Source organism: Falco peregrinus, chromosome 3, assembly GCF_023634155.1.
Source record: "Falco peregrinus isolate bFalPer1 chromosome 3, bFalPer1.pri, whole genome shotgun sequence".
In the NCBI taxonomy this organism is placed as follows: domain Eukaryota; kingdom Metazoa; phylum Chordata; class Aves; order Falconiformes; family Falconidae; genus Falco; species Falco peregrinus.
In genome coordinates, this window is record NC_073723.1 from 46,930,265 (window position 1) to 46,956,998 (window position 26,734).

At 38.3% G+C, this 26,734-nt stretch overlaps 1 protein-coding gene across 5 annotated transcripts in view; it reads left to right on the plus strand.

The window, feature by feature from the left end:
- Positions 1-26,734, plus strand: part of TOX (thymocyte selection associated high mobility group box) — a 224,686-nt gene that overhangs the window by 167,663 nt on the left and 30,289 nt on the right. For 4 of the 5 annotated variants that reach the window (XM_005238222.4, XM_027787921.2, XM_055799776.1 and 1 more), the window contains exons 4-5: positions 11,156-11,434; positions 17,753-17,983. In XM_005238222.4, the coding sequence (XP_005238279.1) occupies positions 11,156-11,434; positions 17,753-17,983 (510 nt within the window). The remainder of the gene's footprint in view (positions 1-11,155; positions 11,435-17,752; positions 17,984-26,734) is intronic. The other variant, XM_055799777.1, reaches the window with a different exon arrangement.

Consider the following 26,734-nt stretch of genomic DNA (forward strand, 5'->3'; position numbering starts at 1 on the left):
GAGGGAGCATAACCAGGACAACTGGCCCAAACTAGCCAAAGGGATATTCCGTACCACAGAACGTCATGCTCAGTATCTAAACTGGGGGGAGTTGGCTGGAGGGAGCCTGTTGTGGCTCAGGGACTGGCTGGGCATCAGTCAGCAGGTGGTGAGCAATTGTGTTGCTTTTTTCTTGAGTTTTATTCCTCTTTCTCTCTTTGTCATCTCCCTTTTCATTATCAGTAGTAGTAGCAGTGTCTTTTACTTTATTTCAATTATTAAACTGTTCTTATCTCAACCCATGGATTTTACCTTTTCTGGTTCTCTTCCCCATCCCACCGGGGCAGTGTGGGGAGTGGGTGAGTGGCAATGTGGTACTTAATTGCCTTCTGGGGTCAAACCGTGACAGGGCTACTGCTATCAGCCAGGAAAAAGATGTTCTTCTTTGTCAAGGAAAATAAGCAGAGTCCAGAAATCCACAAAATGCATACCCAAAACCCAGATGACTTTAGTTTTCAGAAAACGCACATCAGTGTTAATCAAGGGATAATGCACAATCATAATTCTATGCATATTAGTACCAGGGTGGCTGGGACTTACAGGAAGGTTTGTTTGGCTTAGTACAACTGTTATTTATGGGAATGCAAGAGCTAGCAAAGCACCAGTGTTTCCACCTGAGACTGAAATGGCTAGCAAAATAGTTTGCTTAAACGGTGGTGTTGTTTTATTAATAAGCCTTCAGGACTCTGAGCCAGTTGAGCGTCCCTAATCCAGTCATTCCTAAACTTACTCATGTTCAGACTAGGTTTACTATTAATTCTGTAGAAGATTTTGTTTTACTCACAACACCATTTGTAAAACACAACCCCAAACAGGACACTACAGCTTCAGGAATAATTTCTAGGATGTTCCTCATCACAGTGCTCAAGTAGGAGAATAAGGACAATTGCAGACTAGATCTGCCTGCAGTACCTGAGTTTCAATGATCCAACTTTTTTATCACATTGGAACAGAAACAAGGTTTGTGTGGAACAGCAGGAAGCCTCATAAGCCTAATGAGGGTAATGAGACGATTACAGCATGTAGCGGTCTCAGGTTTTAGTCCTTTCTGTACCTTCTGGGGGACAGAGATTTTCATTTGAGGTCCTTCTGCCCTTTATTTCTGTGCAGTGCCTAAACAGCTGGACAACACTGGAAACAGCCTCTGCTCCCTTGCAAATGCCTTTTACAGTGAAGTAGCATATTCAGATTAAATTAAATCAATGTTTCAAATATCTCTCGTTCTAGCTGATGCAGCAGAAGAGTGCAGCTTTGTGAGGGAATTGGTATTTCTTGGGACTGAAATAAGATGCAGTTTGGATCCTACAGAGTTTTCCTGTAGAGTTAGGAGACAAAAGACACTCCAGTATTGCACCAACTTTTCATGTGCCACAGTTGGTTTAGTGTGATATCCTAACCAGAAGGAATTTGCTGTCTTTTACCCACATGGACATCCCCTGCACTTAGGCATATCTCCTGTCATTGAACCTGGGGAACATGGCTTTTCAGGTAAGATATTAGACTCAATGAGCAGCAAAACCTTCATTGGGGTAGGCAAATGCAACAGTTACTGAGATAAAGAGGAACTAAAGGTGGCACAGAAGGACACAAATTAGCCAGACATGCATTTCAGATGAGTCACATCTGAAAACCTTTTTTCTTTATATAAGATACTGACTCATAGATTTTTTTTGACCAAACTTGCCAACTAGAAAGAACTGACCTTTCATTGTCCTTTAACTTCACATAGTGTGTATGGTGAGAAAGGCAGACCAAAATTCACCATCAAGTTCCAGAATTTGTTGATGTGCATGGAAATAATGCAGCATTGCAAATCTAGGGTTGAGCTTTTTGAAGAGGAGATGAACACTGAGGCAGAGCATGAACTAACATGATATACAGCATGGAGTCACTGTGAATGATCTGTGGTTATAGCTCTTACACCTTCTGTTTCACCTTTCAGTACTTTTCCCTGTTTTATCTGTCGTTAATGAGTGTAGGTCTAGTAGCTTCTGCTTGGGCAGCCATCCCTTACTGAAACTAAGCTTGTTAAAACAATATAAGAGCCTGAGTGGACTAGAATTCAAAGGGTTACTTGGTCATTCAAGCTCTCAACATCTTCCTCAAAGACTTTCACACCGATCAAGTTTAGTAAATGACTGCATTTGTGCTGCCCTAACCATACAAATATTGGCATACCCAAATAATTTGCCTGGATTCAAGTCTTAACATGATAAATACTGTAGTTAAGTCACATGTTTTTCTTTACTAAGTGTAAACATCCTTAAATACCTTTATTTAAATATCTCAGTCTAATTCTAATATTTCCAATTTCAAATTAAACATTTTTTAAATACTATGCAAGCTGCACTTTCTTTTGAATGTGATGAATATGAATATCTCATCAGAAATTTATTTATTTAAAAGCTTAGTCACCCAATCTTCTAAATATTAACACTACCATATAAAATATTTAAAATATGTCTGACAAAATTCAGTGGCAGATACACTGACATCACTGAGAGATACACAACTATAACAACTTTGCTGTCCCTGCACTGTACTTAGCCCTCTCTGCTCTCATGTGGCCAGATCCTCTCTTGGCAAATCTGTTGGAAAATTACAAATCATCTGCTGGAGGGTGACACTGATTCAAGAAAGACTTTCCAGACTGCTTTATATTAATAAAAGTTATTGATAAATAACAATTAAATAATATAAATGTATCCAATACAACTTCCTTTACTTTGTGGTAGGGAGAGATGGATGGTGTGGTCTGGGTACCTTTGTCTGTTAAAGTGGGTAGAGGGAGCATCATGTGACAGCTAATAGTCGTGCCCAGCTCACTGCAGGAGGTTGGTTTGATACTGTTGTGGTGAACATCACAGTAAAGAATGCAACAGAACAGAATAGAACAGGATAGAATAGAACAGAGCAGAAGCCAGCAAAGGTACAGCAATCTCACACTGGCTACTGTGTTGTTGGTCAGTCACAGGAGCAAAGCACTGCAAAGATGACAGTAGCTGCCTGCATCCCCTTTTCCCTCCTGCCCTACAGCAAGCACAGCTTCACACTGCTCACAGCATTTCCAAGGATCTAGTTTGTATTCCTAGACTTAATTGCTTCATGTTCCTTGGATTCTTCTATTTTTATTGTCTAAAAGAAGGGGAGACAATATCGTCTCTCTCGAGTGTCTTTCTGACTTCGTTTCTTTTGATGAAAAGCTATTGATTCAGGTGTGTTTGAGTGAACCTGTGAATATACTGCTGACTCAGGAATTCTTTAGCATCACTAAAATAAATGTGAAATGCATGATTGTTTTCCTTATGTAAATAACTGGTGAAATAGAAAATGGTTCTGTTGTTATTTGCGAAAAAGCAGTGAAGGGATAATACTGTTATCGGGAGATGTGTGCTAGAATATTTGACTTGTATCTCCTAGATTTCATTTGTCTGCTGTCAACCTATACCTGCTGTTAAGCGTTAGACACTTTAAAAAAGAGAAAAAGATAACGCAACTTATTCACCATTAATTCTTTAAAATGAGTCACTATTAAAAGCTTAATTGTTTGCTGAGAGGGTCCAAATTAGTGGACTTTGCAAGATCAAACAAAATTGAAGATATGTGTCCAAATTAAAATGGAAACATGCATCCAGAATATAGCAAATGAACATGTATGCTCCTGTAATAATAATTTTATTATCTTCAGCTTCCAGGCCAGACTTTTAATTATGACCCTTTATATCAGTGAAAACCATGTATTCAGGATTAAAAACCTATTTCTTTAACTAGTCTAGTTAAAGACTGTGGTTTGATATATTCTATGCTACAACTTTTATAAAAACCAGAGAACACTTCTAATAACACTTTTCTAATTTCATGGTTCAGTGCACAGTCAGTAAAGATTTAAATAATTCAGAAAGAAAGCCTATTCTGTTTCTTTATTAGAAGTTTGAGTCAGGCAAATTCTTTGACATTTAATAGGTTTTTAACCCTTTTAATAACTTCTTATAATGAAATTTATTGGATGTTGTTTTAAATAAAGGGTTATTATATTAGAGTAAATAGCAGTTGGTAGTTTTTTATGATTAGTTTTGAGGCCTAGGCCCTGTGTGACTCAAAGGATATTAAAACATAAAGTAGAAAAGAATGTTAATAGTCCCCAAATTAACTGTGTACCGAGAAATATAGAAACTGTATATTGCTGCATTCTTGTCATTATATGATCATGCTATAAAATTTTGCAGTTGAATTTTGAGTATATAATTGTTTTAAAAGAGCTGAAGATCACTTACAGAACCAGTACTATATAAAACAACCTGAAGTGGTTTAATTTTTAACAGAATGATTTTGAAAAGATTAGAGTAGTAAATTTAATAGGTTGGTGGGGTGGTTTTTTAGTTTGGGGTTCTTTTTACATATGAGGTTTCTGCTTTTTAATTTTAAAACTGTTTTCCTAATCAACAGAAATTTTGAATGATCCTTTCATTTTATCCTGAAAACGCACTGGGCGTAGTATATAAAATACACTTGTGTACAACACTAAAATATTCCCCAAACACCCACTTGAAAACTTAGTCTTTCATTATGCAGTTAGCTGATACAGAAGAGAATTATAAAAATGAGATGATGAAAACACACATCCCTTCCTCTGCTCAGTGGTGCTTTGAGTTATTCCTTTTAATGTGTTTTGAATGGTTCTCTGTGGTCATTTTAGAGTAACCTTAACTCTCATAACAGATCTTTCTTTAGCACTCATTCTCTTATATATGTGCTAAGAGAAGACGTGCTTGCAGATATGATTTCTGCTTTAACTGAATGGAAACAAACATCTGATAGCACGTGGGTCTTGGGGTTTGATCAGCCTTCGTTCATAACAGGACATACATGACAGTTACCAGTTTTATCCACTCTAATCAGAGAATCCAAACTTCTTGTCAGATTTCAGCCTTCTAAATATTGGGGTCACTTTTGGCTTTTCTCTGGTGTACAAATGCAGATATTCAAGTTATCTCGAGTTTTAGGTTATCTCACTGAATAGCATCACCATGTTGGAAACCAACACATGAAACTGCATGGTTTGCTTTAGATTCCGTTGCTATTAATCTAGGATCTTAACCACCAACATGCACTGAGTAACTGCATGGGCATTTCTGTATTTTTACACACTTTTATGTTTAAACCTAGCTGTGATTGATTGTGTGATTAATATTGCTTGCATTTTCAATCATTTAAAAGAATTATGAGGGTTTTTTTGGTTTCACAAGTGTTTATTTTGATCATAAGTGGTGGATGTGGTCTCACAAACACAATTCCTTCTCTGTGTGCCAGCTCTCACAAACCTGTCTGGCAACTTAATTTTATCTTTTCTTCTCTTTTGAAACCTTGACTTGGAGAGTCAAGTGATTATGTAGGAATTCCATTTTTTTTTCTCTCTTTTTAATGAGCATCTCTGTGTCACTCTAAAACATCTTGCAGATGTGCATTGGCTTATGGTGGAAGGCAATTAAAACACCTAAATTAAAACAGTAAAATTTCTAACCTTTTCAGGAGGTTGGCACAACTGAGGCTAGTGCTACCTTTTAATGTGGCATAATTTGGGAACTAACAAACATTCAGATTTAACATGGTACAGGTAGTGACACAAGTTGACCTGGGAATATGAGTGAGAATATGACTAATAACAGAAACACCTTCTGCCTACCAAAGAATGTCTGCAATGCCTACATGGTGACTCCGTTGGGTGACACCAGTGAAGAAGGAAGCACACTGTGGTTATCTTTATGGATAACACTTAAGATCCCCTGGGGTTTTCTCCCAATATTTTTTTTTAATTAATTGATTCAAATATAGCTTCTTACAGTATGAAAAGCTATTGCTCTCTGACTTACCTTGACTGCTTAGACAAAGAGCAAAGAACTGTCAACCTTCCACAGTGTCCATCAGAAATGTTCATAAGAACTCTCAGCTAGTAGAAAACTAAGCAAAAAACCTTGTAAGACCTGATGGGGTAATAGAAATAATGCCTGCTGTGCCTTGATACGAGTTTGCCCAGGGTAGTGAGATATGTATTCTCCACTTGCTTCAGTGAGTAAGACCTGTGTATTTTTTCTTATGTTTTAATGTTTTCATCACCGGTGTGTAATCCCCAGTGTTTCTTGCATATACTTAGACCTGTTGTATTTACTTCGATCTATTAAGGCAACCTGTCTTTGTTCTTTGATGTAATGATAACATTTATTATAAATGAATTTAAATAGGGAGGGACAATTTGGACTTTTACAGCTTTTCAGAGAGATGTTGCATCACAGTTCTTAATTATAACAAAAATAATGTATTTTGCTAACAGCACACTCCTTTTGAAACCACCTGCCCAATGCTTCTCAGACAAAAATTATTTCCTTCCTAATGCCACCTTCTGGGATGTTAGTTGAGTCCTGCAGTGTGGCTCTTTCTACATCTTGCATGTGTTAACCAGCTTGTATCGAAAAGACAGATAATTAGGGGGGGTTTAGGCTACACACTATATCCTGTGAGAGAGTAAGGGTTCTATCTGAATGCTGTGTCAGATAAGAATATCTGTATTTTGTGAACTTTGGGGCACAATATTTCAAGAAAAATGAAGAACTATTGGACATAGTCCAGAGGATAGGAGGAAGAATGATCAGAGGTGTAGAAAACACAGCATATGAAAAAAGTCTTTCAATCTTTGGGTTTAGTTGTTTGGTCTAAAGAAGAAAAAACTGAAAGGAAATTCATAATACCCTTCTAGTGTGTACAACTTTTCTGTAAAGGAGAAAAACATTCCGCATGTCCACTGGGAGCAAAGCAAAAAGTAGTAGGTTTAAATTACAACAAAGGAGATTTAGGTGAGACATTACAGAAAAAAGCCCTTTCCACTGTAAGGATAGTTAAGCACAAGAATTGCCTAGGGAGGTTATGAAGAGGTTAGACAAACATCTGTCAGAATGATTTAGGTATAGCTAATCCTGCTGTGAGATAGATGTTGGACTAAATAACCTTTTGAGGTTCCTTCTAGCACTATTTTCTGTGATTAGGATACTGTATTCACATTGTCCTGCAGTAAGATGTTTCTGTGCAGGGATGATATCACTGTATTCTGCATTGCATGCTTTGCTTTGGTTTTGCTTTAAGCTGATGGGGAGAATGATGGTCTGATGTTTCAAGCACTTTAGCTTTTTATTCTTACTACCTTAGAAGCTTTGAGCAGGGCATTAGGAGCTTTTTTTCAGCCAGACAGCCCCGTGCTGTTTTTCCACTAAACGTGTCGTAACAGTTATTGGTATACACCTCAGAATTAGTAGCTTTTACTATGTCAAACACATGGGTGGATGCTCAGCTTCTGCTTATAAGCAAAATGCAAACAGAAAAAAAAAATAGCCATGAAAAGAAATGTATCATAGCTTCCCCTTTAGTAAAACCAAAATAAAACCAATCATGTTCTAAAGCTGAATATAACCCAAGTTGTGAAACATCCTGGAACTGACAGATGGAGACTGATATTAAAGTGCCAGATATTATCATTATTACCTCATCAGAGAGACCATTGAAGGCATCAGTTTAAGACTGTCCCTATCCTTTGTAACACTCAAACTCTTTAACTTTGTTCTTCCATTTGGCGCTCTGCCACCCAGCAGGATTTGTATTCAGCTTTGCATTCAGCAGGAGTGTGTTCGCAATATTGCTTCTGCATAGTGAATATGGCTCCAGCACAGCTACACATTGGTGGGTTTTGTAAAACTCCATCTGGAGGAACAAGAAATAAGAAGCTTCTGATTTTGAAGTAGTTTAGAAGAAATTAGTCATACTCTGCATGTTGACAGAGAGTGTGTCTTGATAGTGCCACTGCTCCTGCAGAGACAGGTAGTGACGGTGTTTGAAACGGGAGTGTACTGTCACACGACAGCAATGACCCAAGTATGTGGTTTTCATGAGTGGGACTGTTCTTGAACCCAACAGGGAAGATGGAACAGTTCTTGGTTTGTTGATCCTTCAGGAACCTGAAGGTTCATCATCACATGTTTTCCATGGTGTAATCTCATAGCTTTTCATAGTTACATGGTTAGTTGCCTGTTCTTATTCAAGGGATAAGCAGTTTCCATTTTCTTAGACAATCCCTTTTTTTCACTAGGAAGGGACAGGATGAGGGAAGACAGGCTCTGCAGTGCGTGGCAGAGAGGTGAGCCAGAAACCTCGTCTGCAGATGTGGATCCTCCTTGGTGAGGGCCATAGCTCTGTGCAATGGACTTGCACTGGTATGTTCTCTGCAGGCAGGTCCCTTAGGTGAGGGTTTCCAGCTTAGTATCTAAAAGGCAACATGTACTGTTAAACAAACTTACTTGCTGTAAGCAAAGTAAACTTTTACAAAACCTCACTTGGTTTTGTAAAAGTAGCCTGGTATTCATCTGATTTAAAAATTCAGAAGACAAGTTGAATTCATGTGAAAAGGGAAATGCTGGGTTTTTTCTACTGCACTACCTCATTTTGCAGTCCTCAGAATTTCACTAGTGAAGGGTTGTCTGGCAAATATATATATACACACAGACACATACATGTGTTGTGTATGTGGATACATCCCATACTGTCCAGCTGGTGTCATGTTATCTGAAAACAGAGAATGTTCTGTGACAGGGCTAAAAGTGAATCACAGACTGTTTAAAAATATATATTTTTTAAAGACAAAAAACACAATGTTCTGTAGTATCTATCTGATAATATTTGAAGTTCATATAAAGAGTTTTTAATAAAGGAGAGATAATTTGAATAATAGCAACTGTATTATATTTTACTTGTGGAAAAGTAATTAAAATTATAACCTTTGCCCTGCTTTCAGAGGAAGATACTCTGCAAGTTCATTCTAAATAAGAGTTGTCAGGAGTTTCAAATTGTGCTTGTTTCCTTTCTACAGTTCATAAAATCATTAGGATGCATATTCTTATTAAAAAGTGGTCTTCCTTGTTCAGCTTTTCATGAGGGAGTTTATTTCCAGCCCCATCATGGTGCTACCCCACGAAAGCACAAGGCATTTGCAAGTGGGGCAGCGTGGGCTCGGCCCCTGCTGGGTGGTGGGCACCGTGGGGAGGACACACACCCACGCTGAGGCTCAAGCGCCACAGATGGGGTGAAGGGAGGGCTTTTGGAAGGGTTCTGCCTCCCTCTCCCCAGCACGCAAGGGACTGGGTGAATTTCCACCCACTGCCCACTCACCCAGCACTGGCTGAGAGGGCCTGGGACAGCCCACACTCCCACTCCCCCTTCCCCAGCTGCTGCCCAGCTCAACAGCTGGATCCAGAGCAAAACGGCTGAGCAGCAGTTACAGTGTCCCTGGCACAACTGTTTTGATGTGGGTTGTCTGCCAGAAGCAGAGATAATGATAGCTTTCAAGGCTAATATGTTTGGCAAGGAGGGGAGATGATACTGGAGGGAAGGGAACAAGAAGTCAGTAGCAATCTTTAAAAATATAAATGTTTGCCAGGATTCAAATTTCAGCCTTTGATTGATCTCATACACTGTGCTGTCTCTATTCCTCTGGTGCTTTAGAAGTCAATAAATGAACTTGAACATGTTTGTATCGACAACCCTTTTTTATCAAAAGCTATTAATTTCTAAAGCAATATAAATACAGGTATAATTGTGATGTCACATTGTCAGAATCCATTTCAAATGCTTTTCAGAGACACACATACATGTAAAGTGGTAAGTATGCCATAACTAATGGTATTATTAGTTTGATTTACTGCCAGCCAGTCAGCTTTACAAAAATCAATCCCCAAGCTCATAAACTATGTCCCTAAAATTGATATATTTTTATGCTATCAATAGTAAGAGAAAAGGTGAAGTTACAGGTTTATCTTTTCTTTTTCTGTGTGTTACCCGTTGAAAGGTATCTTACAGATTGCTGTGATGTATAGGAGTGTGTGTATGAGAGAGAGAGAGGTTATAGAAGTCACAAGCTATAAAAACTTTGTAAAAAAAATCTGAGTGATCTTTAGACAATTCAGATGACATGTCTAACAAAGACTGTCAGTAGAATAAATGTGGTTATGTTAATATATTGAACCATTAACGCATGTCCTTTTCATAATGGAACTTACACAATGGTACTTCCTGTCAGATTCCCCTCGATACGTACGGCATGTTTGTCTGATGCACAGAGAGACAACTATATCTATTTCATTTCAGCTCTGAATTGACACTTCAATTTTAAATCACCCACAGAACACCTTAGCTTAAATCTGAGCTTCTCCCTAATACTCTTTGCTATTTGTCATGTTTCTGTGTGAGTATACTGAAAAGATGTTAAAGGCAATCTGCTGTAGTGTGTGTATGGTGCATTTGACCTCTGGACAAGAAAGGAGTTTCATCCTCCAGTGCTTTTAATTCTTATCCTTGCAGAGACTGAATTTGTTGCTTGCATTAAAATAGTATGTCTTGTTAATGCTAAGAAGCGGTGACCCACATAGCACAATGGATTCATTTGTCAATCCCACGATTTCCAAGCTTTCCGTTCATATATGTCCTAGCAGCAAATCAACTCAGAAATCATTTAATCAGTCTATCAATGCATCCTTCTTCTCATTCGTTTGAATCCTGAAAATTCCAGTATCTCGTTGGGCAGCACCAGGCAAAATAGATTTGGACCTAATAGTAGATGTTCAAGTTCTGAAAACTGCAGCTCCCAAATTCAAAGCTTACACACAAAAAAATCCTAAGAAGAAAAGTAGAATCTGGAAATTGTTTTGAATTTTTAGGATATTCACGTTTTGATCAATTTCTGAACTTCAGAGTGCAAACCTGTCCCTGTTTGTTAGCATTTCTGAAATACTCTACATGCAGTTACAAAAAGCAGTGCCCTTTTGTTCCCCCTGTAAAGAAACAAGCTTTCATTGCTTTTTGCTATTCCCATGGGCTGAGGCTAAAGCCCGAATAGTTTATAACCATCAGTGTTATGCAAATGTCAATCATATCCTTACTCTGTTTATTTCCAGTATTTACATGTTTATTGAAGTATTTGCCATTTCTTTTAAGCCTTATATAGCAAATCAGGCCAATCGAGGTCTAAGGAACAGAACTCTTTATTAGTGATATGCTTAATACAGTTTTTTTCCTCTTGTAGATGCAAGATTTACGGAATACAGAAGGAGCCCAGTATAGTTCCCATCCTCAGATGGCAACCATGAGGCCAAGGGTTCAACCTGCAGATATTAGGCAGCCAGGAATGATGCAGCATGGGCAGCTGACTACTATTAACCAGTCCCAGCTCAGTGCACAGCTTGGTTTGAATATGGGTGGAAACAGTGTTCCTCACAACTCGCCCTCTCCACCTGGAAGCAAATCTGCAACCCCTTCACCATCCAGTTCAGTCCATGAAGATGAAGGAGAAGATAGCTCTAAGGTAGGCTTAGATGCTAGGATTACTATGTAAATGGTGGATATTTTAGGACCTGCTAAATGAATCGTATGGCCACAATTATTAAGGTGATACTTTATACATTATGCATGGTTGACTGAAGTGAATAAAGGGTTATGAATACAGAACTTATAATTTCCAGTCATTTCTTCACATAGCTTGAGTAAAGGACATCATTCCTCTTCATGAGAGCAAACTGGAATTCTGTAAAACACTCAAAGGATAGCCATTCCTTTAGGTCTTTAATATAAAGGTTGAGTATTCTCACTTGCATAGAAGGGATGTTTGTTCCCAGTTAAAGATCAAGTTACTGCTATAAAAAGTATGAACAGTCTGTACAATATGCTAGTCTTTGCTACTTGGTCACAGGATGAGTAAATAGAACACCATAGCAATCAGAACAGAAAGATCCTCTACGAACTTTAAAAGCCTTACCTTGAAAACCTTGAAGACCCATTATGCATATATACTTTGAGAGGTGCCGACACTCCATCATGACATATTTAAGTTTCCTTTTAGTGTTGGTACAGGCATGAAGTGATAATGCATTTACATAATAAATTACTTTAAAAGATAAATGTCAATTTATATAGCAGGTTTGGCATGCAAAAACCTCCCAAACCTCATAAAATCCTGAAAACCACCCAAAAAATACACAAGTATATTATTTTAATTTTGCAAACGCAAAAGCTGAGACACAAAAAAACCTGGAACTTAGCACAAAGTCATCCCATAAACCAGGAATAGAGCATATTGAAATTGAGAACCTCTAGCTCTGTGTTAAGGTCACTGCAAAATAGCTGTCGTGTTAGAGCAGTCCTGTAGTGTAGTGTGTACAATGGCCATATTTTGTGGGGGAAAGTTGCAGACTTACAAGAAATGTGAAGAAAACATATAGTGAGTCACTGAGGAAGTATAATCCAGTCAAGAAATGTAAGTCTGATTTGTTTTCATATTATATTGTTTTTCATGCCTCAAGCTATAAAATAATCATGTAATTGGAGACATATGTTCTACTACATTTTGAATAAATTCTGATTCAAAAGTTTTATTTCAGGACTTTCCTGTGATTTCACAAACTTTAGGTTTTAAAAATTACTGAATAATTCATACATTTTAAATGAGCACTTTCTTACTGAGGGAGACTTTAGAATACAGCTATGTAAAAATAATTCCAGGCAGCTTTTACTTTTTCAGAATAATTTATTTCCTACTCCTGTTGCTTTGCTAATATTTTTACATATATTGGTGGGAGTGTGCAAGATGCTCTAAACTTCTGGAGAAAACATCCACTCAAATAATTAAGGTGTCCTTTCTGCTTCTAACCAATATTTCAGTTATTTAGCCTACATTTTTCTTGTACTTTTTCACTGCAACACTTTGTGCTAGAAAAACCCTACAGATGTGGTTTTGTGCAGACAGTACTCATCTGAAGCTAATGTTTTCAATAAAGAAATACTAAGCACTGCAGACCAAGTAAAGCCTAGCCCTTTTTTTGTGTAAGCCAGTTTACATAGTGTTCAACTTTTTAACAGGCCATGTTATTTTAGAAACCTCTCTTTAAAATTCTCTCATGATCCATCTAAGCAGAAAAAAATGAAAAAAGGCACAAGACACAACACAAAATTAAATTTGGTGTGCTGAAATTGATACATTGCCTGAAAATTCAATAATAATCATTTCTCTGCTAAGAGAAAAGTTGTAAAGACTATTAAATTTCGTTAATAATGACAGAGTGCTTAAATTTGTCTTCAGCTAGTAGGGTTTAAACTGTAAGCTTGGTGGGGGCATATTGTGCCATACCTGTCTTCTATGGGATGTCTTGGGTCTTCATGAAAATGCCTGAAGTTGGCCACCATCAGAGACCATGAGTGGGCTGGCATGCCTGATCCAACGCAGTGGTTCTGCTGTAGTTCCCTCCATAGAAGACAACAGGGTTTGAATAATCAGCATAAGAACTTAGTGAAACTCCTCTGCTGTGTATCTTTCTGTCATGTTGCTCTTCCTGGAAGCTGCCAATGCATGGATGCAAATATTTAGAATAAACCAGCTTTCAGTGCAGTCTTTCTCCCCAGGCACAACAGTATTACATTCTCTCAGAGGGGCCTGTGAGGGTCCTTCTCACTCCAGAAATGTTCTTCCCAGTGAAAGAAGGTACTGGACGGGGCCAGGAAGAGATAGAGCAGCCGTTCCATCTCTTGTGGGAACCTCTGTCTTTTACCTGAATGTAACTTTGCTAAATTTGCAGTTTTCTCTTTGTTTTATAAACTTTTATGTAGATGTGTGGTATTACTTAATAGATTAGGGCCAGAGCTCACTAGTTAGTCCTTCAGTAGAATTAACATGTTGCAGTCATGTAGTAGCTGCTGGAGCTCACACGTTTGAGCAGCTTCATGAAGTCACTGAGATGTTCTTTAAGGTCCCTTCCAACCCAAACTATTCTATGATTCTATGTTCCTGCCGTAAGGACTGTGTGAAAAACAGCTCCCTTTGAATTCGCCATGTTATTAACAGCAACAGTGACATTCTCCCTATTGAACCAGCAGGAGAAGATGTTTGCCCGTGTACCAACATTGATCGAAAAGACAAAGTACATTTTGAAAGGGAAAATCACCTCAGTGTCAGATGATCTCCCTTAGTTTATGCCAGCTGAACACCCAGCCTTATGTGTGAAAGAAGCCTTTGACAGCAGATTTGATAGAGAAGTCCCTAACAACTATACCTATTTCTATCTAGAGAAAAAAATACAAAAATCTCAGTGTCCTGTTCATGTTTGCATGAATTTATAGAAAGAGGATGACTTTGATGAATTTATAGAAAGGTATGAACAAATGTGTACGTTACATACATTTGGACTAGAAATATAATTGTATCCCTAGTGAATGACTGATTTTCATGCATGGAGGAAATTACCATTTCAGCTTAATGTACATTTTCCAAATGCCAGTCATAAGGAAACTTTACAAACTGATGTAATTGTTCATGCACTGAGCTTCTTGGATGTTCATCGTATGGTAAATATTCAAATTGTTGTAAGCCTTGTCCAACATACACAGAACTAATGGCAGCAGCTACTAAATATTTTTTGGCAATACTCATTCACATAAAGGCTCTTTCATATAGGCCTTTTGGACTTTAAAAGTCATATATTCCCTTGTACAAAAAAAAGAAAGGTGCTGCTTTATAGAGGGCTCAGTTGCCTTACACACTGTTGCTCTAAAAGCAAGACAGCTGAGGTTGCTCGACCATAAGATCAGTGACAACATTAGCATAATATACAGTATATACAGTCAGAAAGCTGCTAGGTCTGTGGAAGTATGAAATGTAGTCTCAGATCAAAGATATTTTTTCTGCAAGTGGTGTACATCCCTAAGTCTCCTTTATTCTTTTAATCAAATATGTGGAACTATGGTTAGAAGAAAAAAGAGAAAACTTCAAGATCAATAGTTTTAAGTAACTATAAAAACATTCTAAACAAAGTGGCCACTTACCACATACTTTATTCTGACCATCTCAACACTGGAATATTACATTTACGTAATTCTTGCCATAATTCATACTGTTGGATCCTTAAACATGTATTCGGTTATTGCCAAGCATAATAGTGAGCTGCTGGAAGCATTACTGGTTTGCAAATATGTATTTCTTCATAGATGGATAACAGGGTTTTCTTACATACTCATTTGAATTTCACTTATGAGAGAATTTCAAATAATGCATTTTAGAGGGATGATAGTGAGAGGACTGCAAGTAGCAACAATTAACTAACGGAAACACAATTACTAAGGAATTGCTGCAGCATATTCTCTTTATGTGGTAGAGGTTTTACAATATTTACTTTATATGATAAGAGTTATAAGTAGAATTCTATGTTGTCTGTTCAGCCTATTATGCAGATGGTGCTTGATTAAAATCTATTTTAAACTACAGCGATTACTGCAAGATAGTGTGCATAAAACAGCTCTCCTAGCTCCATTAAAGGCTTTGGTACTATTGCAGTTTATTTAAAATATGCTTATAGACATTTTCCAGCTTCTCAAGGGGCATTTAGATATCAACGATGTGCCTTACTTGATAGTTTTAAATCCTACACTAGATATTCTTGTGATCTATTATGTGTGCAACATGGTTAATGTACACTTTTTTAAAGTGAAAGATTATTGCTTTCTTGTGATAAATAAGTTAAATACATCACGATAATTAAGCAATAAGCCATGACAGGAGGTGGATTACCATGAGCTAACTACACCTCCAGGGATTTTGAGGCACAAGTCTATGCCTAGCAGAATATATATGGTTTTTATTTTATTTCCCATCTGTCTTTGCTTTGGTGGTTAGAAGTGGAGTCTATGAAGCTGATAGACTGATGGGAGCATAAGGTAGGCCATCATCTCACCCATTTGCAAGGTTATTAGTACTGGAATTCGGGTATTCTTTTTATTTTCATATAAGACAAACAGAATTTCCCCTGTGAGTACTCTTTTTTAACAGTAGGCTTTTGAAGTCTCTTGATCATTCAGGTCGGAGAATAAGATTTTAGAGCTGTTCTCAGAACAGCTTACCAGAAGACTTCTTAAACAAGTTTCTGCAGCATATCACCTGGTTTAAGGGTAGGTTAAGTAATCTAGTATCCTAATATGCAGAGAACTTTTAAATCTCATTTGTCACTCTGAAAAGAGGAAAACTTCAGTAAATAATAGAGGCAAAATTTTAACTATAGTCCACATTGTTGTCAAGCCTCCTTGTTCATGGACTTTGCACAGAACTGTCTAGAATTTAGACTGGTATTGCCAAATTAACTAGGAAGCCTAGTTAATTACCATTTAACTGGTAGTTTTGTGTACCCTGTAGAATGAAATAATAGCAAGAGACTAAAAGTTGGATAACTTTGTAATGGGAGCACACTGCTTCTGTTTTTCCGTATTTTCCAAATGCTGCCAATAGGCTCCATGTCCATTAACCTTGTATTAAAGATGCATCTATGGTAGCATAATGGTAAAGAAACAACCAACTTTGTTTTCAAATTGGGGTCATCACTTTACTGCTGTGCTTAGTAAGCCACAGAGATCCAGGTTGTTCATTGTAGTCACCTGGGCCCTGCTGGACACCACAAAGTGGTGTGTATTGAAAAAAAAACAGATTTTTGCTCAAAATGAGAATTTCCAGCCATTTTCCTCATGCAGTTGCACTGATTTGAACATCAGTGTTCTGTGTCACTTGATATGCATTATTAAAAAATAATAATACAAGGATGTGATAAAAGTCATGCCTACTAGATCCTTAGCCTAGAGCATACTTTTCATGCTATTGAACTTCTCATACTTCAAAATGCTTATGATGTGTATTACTCTGGCCATGTCAACAAGAGAAAAAAGCCTTTGAATCCTCTCGTAGTCACACATTACTACAGGTATAGAGAATTAAATGATCATATCAAGAGAAGCTGCTTTGCTGTGGAGCTCCAATCTGTTGAAGAATCAGGACAGTGTTCCTTTATGTGCTTGTAAGTCACCTAGGAAGGTAGGATGCTTTGGTGATCAGGGTCTCTGAGCTATTCAGTGGAAAAGCGAAGTTGCATTTAACAAATTTGCATAAATGATCATGTGCAGGTTTTTTTCAGGTGATGCACAAATAATGCACATGCACTTTCCTTCATATACCATTCCTTTTTCACTCCTTTCCTCAAACCATTTGCTTTCACATGAGCAGAGGAAAAAACTATGCAACTAAATCCAGATGGATCAGAACTGATCCTCGAAAGGGGTCTAAACTGTCTGCATTGAGAAAGCTTTGGTTCTTCAGATTTTAATTAGAAAGTGTGTAGGGGAATGTCTATAACTTTAATAATTTTATTTACAGTCAGATTCTCTTCAAATTCCCTGGAAGGTGTACCGCCAGTTGCAGTGTTCCTGCTGTCTGCAGGTGGTTCATGTGGTTGAACTGGTGGTCAGGCTATAATAAAACTAATTTCATTTGAATTTAGTCATATGCATGTTATAGCCGTTAGCAATGAAACTTAGAGAAGGTGTAAAGATGAACAGATGAACTATAAATGAGATTATAGCAATTACATGAAAGGAAAATATAAAGCACTTTGAGGGAAAAAGTTACATAATCTGAAATAATGAATTTTATACATGTGACTAAGGCAGATGGTGTCAACATTTGAATTATCAAAGATGGCAACTAAAATTCCATTTTTGCTTACAAATTCCAAAATCTTTGTATCACAGAAGCTGTAACAATGGATGGACTGAATTAAATTGGCTTTTTTAATAGTACTTTTCTAATTTTATGTTACAGGTCAATGGTGGAGAGAAGAGACCTGCTTCAGATATGGGAAAGAAACCCAAAACTCCCAAAAAGAAGAAGAAGAAGGACCCAAATGAGCCACAGAAGCCTGTGTCTGCCTATGCATTATTCTTTCGAGACACTCAAGCAGCCATCAAGGGCCAAAACCCCAATGCTACTTTTGGTGAAGTCTCTAAAATTGTAGCTTCAATGTGGGACGGCTTAGGAGAAGAACAAAAACAGGTACAAATTGTGCTGTAGCTCAGAGGCTTTGTTTCAGGAAAGTGTTATCAGGGTCATCTTAAACACTGTAGGCAGCTTCCTTTGTTTGCCAGGATGAAAACTGAATATGTGCCATCTCAGGCATCTGAATTAAAGAGACTGAGATAAGGAGAGTATCGTTTCATTTCTTCTGTATTAAACCACTAAAAGTGGTGGGGTTTTTTTTAGTTTTGCAGTGTGGCACAAGCTTTAGGATTCTATTTTGGATTGTTTTATGCCAAAATTGGTGGGCCCAAGACTTTATGATGGTATTGCCCTGTCTATGACAATGTGTGTAAGAGGACCTTGCTGCCAAAAATTGTATCTGTGCAGTGGGATGTGACATATATCCAAGCTCCCTGTTGCAGATGTTTCTCTGCCCCACAATGCCAGAAGGGGAGCTGGACTCACATCTTCTCCCTAACCCACCTGGCTTTTCTGAAAAGAGTTAAGAGATGTGTTGACTCAGAGAGACCTAGCACGAACCCTGGAAAATCGACATTGTTCTGGGGTATCCTCCAGCATACATGTGGGCTCTGGAAAACACATCCCATAGTTACTTCCATCTCCCATGGAAAGGCCTTGGTTCTGCAATGAGGCCAGCAGAGCTGGATCTGAACCTTTGCAGAAACCCCTCCAAGTCAGTCAGATGTTATGTAAAAGTGGGCAACTCTGGAAACTCATCATTTTCATGTGGTGATGGTTGGCAAATACCATTCATCCTTGCTATTGGATACCATTGCTTTTCTATTGTTATCGGTTGCATTTTTACTAACTGTGAACAGGATGGATTGGGTAGATAAATAAATGAGAGCTTTAAGAAATAAACAGATATGGAGGGAAAGGATATGCTGAGTGAGAGTTATACTGGCTGCAGGAGACCTGGGTGGGAGATGATGCCAGCACAGAAAGAAGAAAAGTACTGGGACAAAAGCACATCTCATTCATTCACACTGAGCATATTATTATTACAAAATTATACTTAATAAGGCTAAGAATTAAAAGGAAAATTTTAATGTGATTTTTTGGTAGGTAAAACCATTTAGGCTTAAAAATTTTACTTTGCTAATAACTGGATGGCGTAGGTGGTACCTCTTGATCCCTGTTAAAGATATCAGTGTAATAAGATTCAAGATTTGGTACTCATTGACTAACTAGCTAAAAAAAAATATCTTATTCATCTAGTATCCACCATTGAATAAGGTCAACATTTGGAAGGTTTAGCTGGAGGAAAGGTAACTTTCTAAACGCAGGGATCAGAGAAGTCACTTGGTTTAGCACATTGGGTTTATTTTGTTGTGTTCTTTCTTTCTTCTCCCCTTTTTAGTATGTCCAGCAAAGGCTGAAGTTACGTCCCAGATCTGACAGGCTGTTTAGACCTCCCAGTACCACAGTTTTGTCATAGTCAAACTTTACTTTTTGGGACCATGATAATGGGTGTTCACTTTTGACTCAGAAAAAATAGGGACTATGCTTGTGGTTAAATTCACATGCAAGAGGGTTTGATGCCATTCCTTGTTGTCCCGTGTACCTGCCAGCCAGCAGGAGGGACAGTGCTGAGCCACACCAGGAACAGCCACTGCTCAACAGACTGCCCAAACGTGTAGGAAGCAGCCTGCTGTCCCCACTGTGCTTTGCCAGGACCTCTGGCCAAAGCTGAGAAACTATAGACTGTGGCATCTGGCCTAAATTGGTTCCTACTGCAAAGAAAGGTCTTTGCCCTGGATCACTCCCTGGGTTGAAATCTGGACCTCCAAACAGGAGTGCTCCACGTAGTTACATCTGTATCTTGGACCCATCTTGCTTATCCGTGGGATTGTGGATCCAATTTTTTCTGAAATGATGAAAGGCCTGGACTTCTCAGGACCCTGTCTCTCTAGTGAATCTTACATCTCTCTAGTGATGAAACCAAGCAAAAATTATTTATTTAGGCAAACTTGTGCTTGGTTTCCTCAACCATTTTTCATAATGACCCTTAATTTGTGGCTGTTGCAGTTTTTCCTTCCATAGTGTTTGCTCTGCTTACAACACAAAACTTGACTTCATGAATAAAAGTCCCAAGACCATGTAATGGGTATAAAGCTAAAAGACTATAAAACACACATTTCCTTTGAGCTTGTCATGTTAGTGGTACCAGCAGAAAAATGAAGTCTTTCCATAGAGTTCTGTTTAAGAAAAGTGCATAAAACCCTAAATTTCCAGCTATACTTGGATTTCGTATTTGTGGTTGAAAGCAATAATTGAGTAAGTCCTACCCTAGAACAGCAGAACAAAATTTATTTTCTTTATCTCTGTTGTCCTTAATTTGAGTTGGAACACAGCAGAATGATGTGTTATGGAATCCAAATGACACATCCTTGAAAAAATGGCTGCAACTAGATTTTTAAGCCAATTATTCCAAGAGTTTGGGTTAGCATATCTTTGTTGCTCTTTGACTCATTTTGCCTATTCATTATCATCTATTAAGCACATTGTTAAAACTCCAGGCCCAGGCCCTTTCTAATCTAGCACTGTACAAAAAGGATAAAAGATAGTCCTTATTTTTAAAAAATTGGCAATCCTATTTTCTAGAATAAATTTAAACTCATTCTTTATTCCATTAGGGATCTAATAGTACAAAGTAATGATTACAAGACATCTTAACTGACTAGATAGTCTGTATTTTAAAGCCCTAATTTTTCAGATCCAGAGCATCAGTAACTGTTAGGAAACCTATGTATCTGCTAGGAAAATTGGACTCTAAAAATACAAATGATTAATGTAGCATTTGGAATTTGGCATGGAAGAAGCTTCAGAAATTCAAAAATAGTTAAATAAAGAAACAATAACATCATTAGAGGAATATTTTATTGATGAATTCTACTTGCTGAAAAGGATTCAATTATCATAAAGCTTCTGTCTTTTATGTTTTGGAGGCTAATGCTTATTCTGGAATTTAAATAGAATTATGTTTCCAAATTATGTTTTCTGAATTGGAACTCCTTTTACTATTAAAATAGTAAATACAAATGAATCAGAAAGTAGAACATAATGCAGCTATTGAGAAAGAAGAATAACTTCATGTCTTCATGCCAAAATGAAATCTTCTTTGTTCCCATGACCTGAGCCAGCTTTTTCTGAAATGCATAGAATTCTTGTTTATTCCTGAAGATTGACCATAGAATAAATAAAGGTACTGAAACTCAGTACAGCAATGACCTAAGGGCAGTATATGTATGTCCAAGTCTTTGCAACAAAATTTTGATAACCTGACATATTAGAGTGTAGCTGGAAAGGGTTTGTACAAGAATCACGTATGTTTTTCAAACTGAAGAAACTAGAAAAATGTTGTTTGAGAAAACAGGATTTGAATGACAAAAAAGGAAATGTTATTGTGAACTAGATGATAGGGAGTTCCTTACTGAATTTAGGGGGAAGTTATGCATGAAATGGATCACACTCAGATGGTCTTACTGTGAGAATATTGCAACTTGTTAGATTAAAGGAGGTGCTAGTGTACTTCCACTCTCATTTTACCATATGAAGACATTTGCATTTTTGGGTTGTATGCTATAGCTTAGTGCACAAGGGCCATTTTCAAACAGTGCTGCTGTGTGCCTGTGGTTTTTTTGTCCAAATCTATCTACACAGAGGAGTCTAGAAATTAAAGGGACATTAGTGGTCATGGTGGACTTTGTCATAGTTTCTTCTCAAATTCTGAATTTGGTACAATAATTAGACATGATCAGAAGCAGGGACTGTGTGTTTTCCTTCATTTTTCACTGTAAATGTTTTCTGAAACTGTTCAGTTTAATAAACTTGTGAATGAAAAGCAGCTGTAGCCGTAGTATGTTGAGGTGCATTCTCCTCAGTGCTGTAGCCATAGCACAGGGAATATATTCAGTGGCTTTTCTAGTTCTTCTCTTAGGATCACAAACACTGTTTTCTCCTTAGTCAGTACTATACTTCTGTGCATCCTGGGTTTATAGCTTATTTATGTACATATTTGCCCTTTGCACACATTTTTACTGCAAAGGGGAGAAAAACAGCCCCCAGGAAAGAGAGTTCAGTATGCTAAATGGTCAGGTCTCTGGCTTTCAGACAGAATGCTGGTTCAAACTGGGTAAAAAGGCTACTTAGGTCATTTTTCTGTCCTTAAATGAAAAAGGAAAGTCATTTTAAATCAGTACCAGATGTGCACGTACTAAATGAACCTTAAGTTTCTAATTGGAGTCCTAGTAAAGCTGTAATAGATGTGGCAAATTACAAACAAAATGTTCTTGTTTACATTAATGTAACTTTAAAACTTCAGCCAAAGACCTTAATAAATGTGCTATTATTCTAAAAATGGAACTGAATGTCTATTCAACATTCAACAAAATTAATCTCTGGTGTAACTTTTCAGTGACTTAACTGGAATTCTAGCAGGAACAAATCTGGCCTCCTATGAACAGCTTAGTGTGCATATATGTGTCTATGTGTGTATGTCTTTCTGTGTGTTTACTTAAATGTTGCACTGGCCTTACAGCTGGAAGAAGGATGGATTCACCTAGGGGACCCAAAACTTAATGATCGGAAGAAGCAGGTGAAACAACTGTTTGAGTGCTGTAACATATGCCTTCTTTCAGGCTGCGTAATTCATGCACAGTAATATTAGATGCAACAGTTCAGCTCAATAGCAACACCTCATTATTTTATCCCTCAGTATTTATTCCTATGTTTGACGCCTCATGAAATTACTGTTAATGTGTTTATATAAGGGCAGATCTGACACAAGTGGGAAGAATTTAATTTCCCACTCATTCTTTCCTGCTGATGTGTCCTCTTCCCCTGGTAGAAGTGGCAAGTGTAAATAGTTAATTTGCTTCAATTATGAGCCTGTCCTGCTAAATTAGAAGCAGCAGGAATATGAAGAGCCAGAATTATACTTATGAGGCAACTGACAAATCCTCGGAGCTCACAAAATCAAATCATTTACTCCTCATTGGTGCTCAAAGACCCGCTAGATAAAAGCTGCAGCTTATTCTATAACATCTGATGGAACTTGGATTGTATGTTACCAATACTTAAGTAAACTGAAGTCCTTGTGCATTAGTGTCACCATTTGTGATGCAGTTAACCTTTTCACTGTAACCCATAAGCTTTCAAGGGTTTCTATTTTGGTCACTAAAAATAACCCAGACTGATCTGGGGATGAAAAACAACAGTGTTTTGTAAGTCTCTCTTTTGATTACAGGGAAGTTTTAGATGTAGCAGCACATTGTCCAGTGCTGGGATGAATCAGGTAGATCAGAAGAAAGTTTATAACTAATGCTGGCCAACCCTTCATGTCTCCAAAGCTTCTGTCATGACATGAGACACCACAAGTCACATCTAAATGGATCCAAGATCAGTGTTTCAAGAGGCCTTCACTCTGCCTGGCCTCCAGGAAAACCTAACCTAGCTCCTCCTCCCTCCTGGGGTGTGATGCCATGTTGCTGTCCCATTGCCTGATGTGACAAATGAGCTCATCCCATGGGTGGAAAGGCCATTGCATTCTTGTTGCGTGGCTGTGCCTGTGAGGTGGCCAGGACGTGAGACAGCTCAGGGGACTGCAGTGTGGCTGCCAAAACAGCTCCAGAGAATACGCAGACCATCAGGTCAAGATAGTCAGTAGCATTTTGAAAATATAAATTTACAGTTTGTTCACCCTTATTCATGCTCGTATACTCATGCAGGTATTTTTTATCCTACCTCTTGTTCCCCCCATTAAAAAAGACCTTTTTTAAATTGCTATCTTCACGCAATCTCCAAGGAATAGCTTTAACACACCTGTAAGGGGATGAGAATGTATCTTCAGTTTAGTAGATAAACAACCATGCAAGATTTAAATTTAACTTTTATTTTTGTAAATGAGAATAGGAAGTGAAGGCACAACTGTGAATGCCCACTGCCAAAGTGTGTTAAAGGAAAATGGATTCAGGAATAGGCACCACAGACAGCAACCTTACACCTCCCCTCCCACCTACTTGCACCAGCAAAGTCACTTTCCCTAGTGTTGCAACTTAGGCTTGTTTGGGAGATCAGCTGTTTATCTTGAAAAATTTCTGTAATGAAATTGCACTCTACCCTTTGCACCTTTAGACAGGTGCATCAAGAATTTAAAACAACTGGCCCTCACCCAGGTGTCTGCTCCTTCTCTCTTCCTCTGCAAGCTTAATGAGCTGGAACATGAATGGGCCAAGAATAGGCAGGCGTACACGCAAATGCAAACTTATGTCTATGTATATGTATGTACATATGTAAATTTCTATCTTCAGATTGTTGTTTTGCCTTGATTTCCACAGAGCCAGATGCTAAACCCCTTAACTTCCACTGACTTCAGAAGCGGGCAGTGGCAGGCCCCCTGTTTGCCATGCATTCTTGCTGCAGGACTTTTGGCACCTAGTGCTTCCCTCTTCCCCCCCTAGAGCTGAGCTGAGCAGGACTGTGCTGTGCACTGGGGATGGGAAACCTTCCCCTGTGCCACAAAAAAAATAAAATTAATGGAGGTCACCACAGGAGCTGCTGCATCTTACTCTGTATAGGGTAATACAGGCTATTGTCTGCTGGCCCCCTTTACCAGCCCACCTGGCAGCTTGGTCTTCCTCAGCCTCCCAGGAGCACTGAAGTCATGGGGAACATCAGACACCCCTCTGCTCAGGGTGAATTGCTAATATCCATTTGCTACATGAAATGGACACAGCTTCCGGATAAATACCGCACGTGGCTGCCAAGTTAAGAGCGTTGACTTTAACTGCACTTCGCCTTCTTGTTGCACTTGAAAGGAGCTGGGCCAAAAGCACCCCAGATTCCAAGTACTGCTGCAGCAACATGCATAAATGATTGCCTTAATTTTCTACTTATTCTTCTTCCCCACCCTTTATCCATATATTTGAGCCTGATAGGAACATGGCTTTAAATCATTTGCGCACAAAACTGGATTTAGGCCCAATTATTATGCTCCATTCCAGCTCACAATCTTATTTTTTTTTAAAGAAGAATACCAGCAAGTGCAAATAATCACCACATAAATCATGTGTTTAATGTCATTTTTTTTGTGCCTAAGTTTCATCCAATGTGGTTCTGATAAAACGTGCAGCCTTGCTCCTGTAAGCTGCAAGCATCAAGCCTGCAAGGTCAAATCTAGGCCTGGTGCACACGGCTGCAATTTCCAGTGATCTCCATCGAGTCTCACTGTTTGTGCTAGAGCTGAATTTGGCCTGTGATCTTTCCCCTGCATGCCAGAAAGACTGAATCCTTTCCCCTAAGCCTCTAATATGTCATCAGTGTCTTTTTCATGCTCTACAGTCAAAGAGACTGCTGAGCCATACAGCTAGCCCTGGGCCTCTTTCTGTTACTGTATGTACCTAGATTAAAAATCAAATGGTAACATATTTCAGTATCCATTAAGCAATTCTGAGGAATTTTTTTTCTGACTGCTGTGGGAATATCTCTCTCCATATTTTAGATGAGCGTGTGCAGCTCTAGGTGCCTTTGCTGCAAAATCAGAAGATTAAAACTAGAGATATGTCTCCCACTTGGAAAAAATACAAGTTTTCTTTATGAGCCTAGGTATGTAGGGCCAGGAATGACAATCTGAATGTGGAATTTAATTCTGGATTGCAGTCTACTGTATTTTATCAGATGCCGTTCCTGTAACTGTAGCCTGTGAAAATGACATTCCCATGGGTAATAACACTGCAGAGACCAAAGAGACAAAATCGGTTGTGTTGCTTTTTGATTTGCTATTTTTGCATGTACTATTTTTTTGGGGGGGATGGTTATGGAACACTTCCATCAAAACAAATGTGGGCACCTTTACATCACTTTAAAAAGACAAACATAACTTTCTTGCAAGTGTCAGCTCCAAGGAGACATCCACAAGATAAATTGAAAACTTCCCCTTCTTTGTCATCCTCGTACCAGCTATTTAGGCAAAGCTAAGGAAGCAGCATGGTTCTTTGTAATGTGCTTTGTCAGCTAGGAGACAAAGCTTTTTTAGACTACCATGAGGCACAAATTCTGAAAGTCTCTTTTTCTCCTAAGATCATCAGTCAGTGTAGCTTTATTATCAAAGGGGGCTGTGGTCACTGATGTCTTCTTCCATTAGTACCTGATACTCAAAACTGGGGACGTTTGCAAATGACTGAGTGCCTTTTTTGGCTCTTGTGACGATGACTAGGAGAAGGGACATCTGTTCCCCTAAGGGAACAAGGGTGCAAGCCTCATGGGACAGGGCAGGAGTCCTGCTGCATAGTGTGTTGTGACTGTGTTGATACTCCTTCACAAGCAAGCTGAGAGGAAGTTCATTGGGAAAAGACAACTAACCAGAACAAAAATTTGGCTCAAGGCATTACAGGTATATTTCAGTTATATATATCAGCCATGAGTTTCATATTACCCAACACGTAGAAGAATACAGGAGACACAAAACCTGCCTCAAGGAATTTGTGATCCAGGAAGACAAGAACTAAGCAGCAGTTAAAATACATAAAGCAAAACATGACCAGAAGTTGGCATCATAAAACAGAAATGCAGATATTCTACTGTGGTTTTAATTCAGTAAACCTTGTATTTGTGAGTGCTTGTGGCTAACTATATAACCCACAACCACTCTATCTCCAAATGAAACTTTGGGGCAGTCCATTTAAGGCTGTGCAACACTATTAATAAAAAGATTCGGCCCTTGAGGTAGGCTGCTACAGTACTGGTAGCCCACAGGTATGGTCAGCC